At 64.7% G+C, this 6,000-nt stretch overlaps 1 protein-coding gene across 1 annotated transcript; it reads right to left on the minus strand.

The window, feature by feature from the left end:
- Positions 1-2,114: 2,114 nt before the first annotated feature.
- C1QTNF5 (C1q and TNF related 5) lies at positions 2,115-4,552 on the minus strand. Its single transcript, XM_068994761.1, has 3 exons — positions 4,475-4,552; positions 3,436-3,664; positions 2,115-2,899 (listed from the first exon to the last, which is right to left on the minus strand). Exons 2-3 carry the CDS (start codon positions 3,647-3,649, stop codon positions 2,382-2,384), a joined length of 732 nt encoding a protein of 243 aa, XP_068850862.1. The 5' UTR covers positions 3,650-3,664; positions 4,475-4,552; the 3' UTR covers positions 2,115-2,381.
- Positions 4,553-6,000: the final 1,448 nt, after the last annotated feature.

Raw genomic sequence — 6,000 nt, forward strand, 5'->3', positions numbered from 1 at the left:
CCAAGGACATCGCTGAAGGAGCCAGTGTCTGCTCTCCTAAAATCCAGGCTTGTGGTCCTTTTCTTGCCCACTCCACCCCTACATGAGCAAGGACTTTCCCCTCTCCTGCCCATTCCCAGGTTAAAGGGTTCCTTACCAGGTCAGCAGTCCTGAAGATGTCTGGGAGTGTTCCCTGCACCTCGTCAGCGATGAGGCCTCTGAACCTGGGCCATAACCAAACTTTGGGCAGAGCAGGAGCTGTTCTGCTACTGCCAGGAGTCACCAGGACACCCTTCACCTCTGGGGGCATTTCCACGCTCTGGCACCATAAGGCTGTGCAGCTGTAGGGTCTCAGAGATGATCCAGCTGATCTCTTTAATGCCTTCTCTGGTGCCTGCTGACCTCAGATGCCAAGGACACGAGTGCTGCTCTGGAAAGAGGTGCTGACATTTATTTTTGTTTCTAAAAACCCACAAACCAACCACAAAACCCTCAAAAGAAACAACAAAACAACCCAACTGCTGCCTCTGTCAGCTGTACCACAGCACCTGTGGCCTCAGCCTGGCTCTTATATAGGCTTCTCACTTGCCCTGGCTGAGGGATGCTGGCCCCTCCCTAACCTGGCCTCAGCTGGAACAGGGCCTCCAAGCTCTCCTTCCTCAGGAGGAAGCTGGCAGAGCTCATCAAAAGCAGCTGGAGCTCACTGGAAACCTGTCAAAGTCTCCTGTGGCTCTCCTTCCCTTTTCCTTTCCCTCTTCCTCATCCTCCCTAGGCAGCAGCAGGCACCCCCACGTTCTCACAGAGCTCCCCTGATCCCAGACAAAGTGTCCACACGACCAAGAGCATCCCATAGGAAGCAGAGCCCAGAAAATGCTGTGCCAAGAGCTGTGGCTGCCTCTGCTGTCCGTGCTCCCCCACATCGTGACAGGGACCAGGGAATGCTCCCAGCCCCCACAAACCTCGTGCAGAAAATTCTCTTTCCTCCTCCCAGAATAGCCATCGATCTGCTCTGCGGCGTTGTTTGCCCCTGGGCAGCTCTGCTTACAGAAAAGGCCATCTCCAACCCAAACAGAGGCTTCTGCTGCAACCCAACCCCAGGGCTGGCTGAGGGGCCTGCAGGGTGGCTCCAGCACAGCCCCTTGCACCCCAAAGGGGCACGAGGTGTCATCCCTGCTCCCAGCACCTCCACAGGTCCCCACGAGTTGGGGGTGGCCCAGGCAGGTCTCACTGATGTGCCCGTGGTCCCCGGTCCCGGAGTGGGGGTTCCCCTTGGGGGTGGCGCTGGCCCTGTACAGGGGTGCCCAGGTGTGCCCACGGCTGCTGCAGCTCCCAGGTGAGCAGGGACACGGGGTTTGGGCACAGCCGTAGTTCTGGGGGTCCATCCGGCACGGATGGGGGGCAGTGGGGGATCCGGGGCAGAGGAGGGGTGGCTGTCCAGCTGTGTACGGGGTCCTGGGCTGGGGAGAGCTGCGAGGTCCCTCTGGCACGGCCAGGAGAAGAGCCGGGCCCAGCTGGCACCCTACGGCCGGGCAGGGCAGCGTCCCAAGCCCTTTAAGGGGGTTCGGCCGCTGGCCAAGAGCCCCCTCCCCGGCTGCTCTCCGCAGGGACCTATTTTGGGCAAGGAATGAGGAAGCTCTTCATTCCCCCGCTAAAAATAGAGACCTTTCCCAGCGGCGGGTCACGGCGTTCACACTGGGGCGGGGGGCGGGCACGGGGGGGCTCCGCAAGCCCCGTTCGGGGGCGGACGGGCCATCCCCGGGACTCGTGGCTCTGCTCGCCCCGGGCAATCCGCTCCCCGCGGGGTGGCCCTGACAGCATCGGGACCCTCCCATCCAGCGAGAGTCGGTCCTCGGGCGGACCCCGAGGGTGCTCCGGCCGCGTTCCTCGCTCCCGAGCCTCGGGGAGGTGCCGGGGGCTGTCGCAGAGCTGCGCTCGTGGCTCAAGGACGCCAATGCCACCATCTAGCGGCTCCCGCTGATCCTGCGGGGACATCCCGACGCGGTAGCCCCGGGCCGGTGTCAGCCCCGGGCCGGTGTCGTCCCCGGCAGGGCTGCGCAGCCCCCTCCGCCCTCGGGGCTCCCGCACCCCCGAGGGTCCCACGGGGGCACAGGCAGGCGGCACACGCGTGGCTGAGCAGCCCTTTATTGAGGGGAGGGATGGGGCAGGACCGGCGGTTCGGGCTCCTGGCCCCGCAGCCCGGCTTGCCCTGCCCCGGGGAGCAGCAGGGAGCGCGCACCGCGGTGGGCGCCCGAAAGAACAGCGAGCTGCTCCAGGGCTGCTCCCATGGCACCGGGGACGTTTCTCTGCCCTGAGCAGGGCAGGGGTCCCGGTGCCCCGGCTCCCACCACGCTGGTGGCTGGGAAGGGGCACAGGCCCGGCCCCACCCGCAGCCGAGGGCGAGCTCAGGCGAACACGGCGGAGTTCTGCCAGTAGGAGTAGACGAGGAAGCCGGTGAAGGTGCTGTCCGTCTTGACGCTGGCGTAGAAGCCGATGTAGTCCCCCACGCCCACCTGCACCCACACCTCGTCCTCGGGCTCCAGGCGGACCAGGGTGCCCCCCGAGAGCGAGGTGGGCTTGGGCCAGTTGCCGTAGTACTGGAAGAAGGAGGCGATGGAGTGGCCGTTCTTCATGATGTCGAACTGCAGGCTGGTGCGGTACACGGTGGCGTGCACGGCGAAGTAGTACAGGCCGGGCACCTCGCAGGTGAACTTGCCCGTGGCGGGGTCGTAGTGGCCCTGCTCGTTGATGAGCACCACGTCGAAGAGGATAGGCTGGTCGGCCAGGGGAGGGCTGCGGGACTCGGAGCGCTTGGCGCTGAAGGCCGAGCGAGGGGCCACGGCACACTCACCCTGAGCCCCCTTCTCACCGTGCAGCCCGTCCACACCGGGGCTGCCCATCTCCCCGCGGGGCCCGGGCACTCCTGGGGCAGGCAGGAGGGGACAGGGTTACCTCTAAGTCACCAACACAGCTCCTCCACCCTTCCTGCCCAATCCCAGTCCCACCAAGGATTCCCTGCCATGGCCAGGGCATTGCATGGGGAAGCAACACAAATGGGGAGGGCTGGGTGCATGAGGTAATTTAACTCAGCATCAACAAATCGTTGGAGAAACCTTCAAAGGCTGGGAGAAATCCCAGCTCAGGAGCCATGGCAGGGATGATGAAACCCTATTCCTGGTGATCTCTCCTAAAGCAGGGCTGGAAGAGAGGGGTGGCATCGGGGATGGGGGGCAAATGCAGCTTTGCCAGTGACAGGGAGCTGCTGGCCTTTACAGGAACACAGGGGCACCACAGGCAGGGCCAGAGGGGTGGTGGTGGCATGGGAGGGGCACTTCTGCGGGACTCACTCTCAGTTTGGCAATCTGGGCCAGCATGCAGGACTCCCCCTGGCGCGAGGGCGTTCCCCGTGGGCAGGGAATGGCAGATCCCCCTCCCCAGCTGGGATCGCTCCTTGCTTACCAGGAGGGCCCATCTCGCCCTTCTCCCCTGGCATCCCCGTGGCCCCATCCCGGCCATCTCGTCCGTCTCTGCCTGGCAAACCCTGGCCCCCGTGCAAGCCTGGGGTCCCTGGGATGCCTGGCTGCCCTGAGCAGAGCCCAGGGATCTTGTTGTCTTCAATCTGCAAGGACCTGGTGATGAGCCCGAGGAGGAAGAGGAGGAAGAGCTGCTTCATCTTGTCCTGGAGGGGCTGGAAGGGGGCAGAGAAGGATCACAGCTCTGGGGACCGCAGTGAAGAGGGTTGGGAGTGCTTGGCAGGGAGTGCCAGGGGGGCAGCAGGGGACATTCCCCTCTTCTCTTCCCTCTACAATTTGGGCTGCTCCCCTCAGCGAGGCCCCAGTGCTGTCTGCACCTGCCACAGCATCCCCGTGCCCCGGGTGCCATTACAGCACCCTGCAGCCCCCGGGACAGCTCAGGATGTGTGTGGGGTGTGCGTGTAGGGCCAGGGACTGTGCCACTGGCTTTGTTTGTGGCTGGGGGCTCTTTGGGGTGGGCACTGCCCTATCGTGCCCAGCAATGGGGGAACGGGCAGGGGGATTTAGGGCTGTCAGCTGCTGAGCTGTGACCGTGCCTGGGGTGGGGTTGTTGCCTCTGGGGGGTGCGTGGTGGGGCGGCAGCTCGGGGAACGCGGGGCTGTGCCGTGGCCCTGCCCTTGGCAGCATCCCGGCTGCCGGCGGCTCCGCTCCACCCCCGGCCGGCTCCCCGGGGCACGGCTGCCCGCGGCTGCAGCATCCCCGGCCGTGCCGGACCACCCCTCCGCCGGGACCACCCCCCTGCCCGGGCTGCCCTCAGCCCTTCTCACAGCAGCGCAACGAGGGCTGAGCCCCAGGGCCAGCGCTGGCCCACTCCCCGTGGCCTTGACCCAGAAAAGCTGCTCTCTTCCCTCTCCACGACGGCAACAAAGAGGAAAAGGAGGAGAAAAGCGTCTCTCCTCCGCCCAGGCGCCGGAGCCAGGAAGGCAGGGAGTCCCAGCTGCCCCCGGCTGGTTATCCCCACTCACTGTGATCCCGCGGTTCCTGTCCCGGGACCTCGCTGCTCGCCGCTGTGGAAGGGCTGAGGCTCTTCCTGGCCACTTCGCTCTGACGAAGGCCCTAAGAGAGGCAGCCTCTCCACCCCCCCTCCTCCCCACGTCTCTCCTCCCAAACTCCAAAGGAAATCAAGGGCCTTGGGAGCCAAAAGCTACAAGACAAGGGGAAAAAGAAAAATAATCCCATGATGTCGGAAGTGCTGTAAGCAGGGGGAAGGGAGAGCTCTGCAAACAGCCGGGCCGAGGGAGAGGAGGCACAGGCTGTGAACCACCTCAGCTGGGCAGGGCTGGGCACCTGGGCAGCAGGATGGAGGGCAGGAAAACAGGGAAAACAGGCAGCAGAGGGAAAGGAAACAAGATGAAAGCTGAGGGAGGGAAATCCAGCAAGGCAGAGAGAGATGGAGTGGCAGAAAGAAGAGGGAGCTCTCAGGCTGTGCGGGTGCCCTGACTGGCAGCAGAGCTGAGGCAAAGGGGATGGCAGAGCACAGCCAGCCTGGCAGTGCCAGCCCTGGGAGCATCCAGGGGAAGCCGCAGGATCTATCTGGGCAGTCCCAGCACGTTGGGCTGAGCGTGCAGGGCAGGTGGAAGCGCAGGCAGAGCAGCGCTGTGCCCGTGCCAGGAGGCAGGGCTGGCCCCAGGGAGTGCGGAGCACGCGGCGAAGCTTTCGAGGCACTTCCAGCTCGCCTTTAACTTGTTCCAGCGCCGGGTGCGTCCAAGGGACACAGTCACACGCTGGCCAGCGGGGCGGGCCTGTGGCTGGGGATGTCCCCATGCCCGGCAGCAGCTGGGACATGCAGGGAGCGAAGGAGCTGGGTGGGCTCAAAGCCCCAGAGCTGGGTGGGAGTGGCAGTGCTGTTCTGGGTACAGGGGCAGAGCCGTGCTGGCACGAGTGGGTCCTGCTCCCAGTGACCCCAGCCGGGCTGGGGACTTCCCCACACGCTCAGGGCAGCAGGAAGCACGGTGGCAGTGCTGGCTCTCTCCTCCCTGTGCCTGCAGTGGAGCAGGTGACATTGCTGGCTGATCCTCTCTGACCTGGATGCCTGGGGCCAGGCTGGGTGCTGGCAGGGAGCCGCCTGTCTCCTCTCTCCCAAGGTGTGAAGGGACTGTTGTTTTTGGTCAGCTGGATGCTGGTTTGTGGCCACGGGTGTTGCCAGGCCTGTGGCAACCAGGCACCAGGGTGGCCTCCAGCCTCCAGCCAGCACAGCCAGCAGGGCCACAGCTCTTGGTGGGGCATGTGGGTCGCTTCCCTGCACCATGAGGTCACCAACTGGACCCCCTCTGAGACCCATCCATCTCCCTGGGACCCTGCAAGCCCCCAGCCCTGTGAGGGCACAGCCAGCTCTCCCCTGTGCTCCTCCATCCCTGCTCAGATCCCCCACCCCATCCCTGGCTTCCCTCCCTTGGCCCATGCCTCAGTTTCCCCTAGGATCTGGCAGCATCCACACACAATTCCTTCCCCCCAAATGAGTCACCTGCTCCACTGGGTTTGTCAGCTGCTC

This window comes from Aphelocoma coerulescens, chromosome 24 (genome assembly GCF_041296385.1).
Source record: "Aphelocoma coerulescens isolate FSJ_1873_10779 chromosome 24, UR_Acoe_1.0, whole genome shotgun sequence".
Taxonomy (NCBI): Eukaryota; Metazoa; Chordata; class Aves; order Passeriformes; family Corvidae; genus Aphelocoma; species Aphelocoma coerulescens.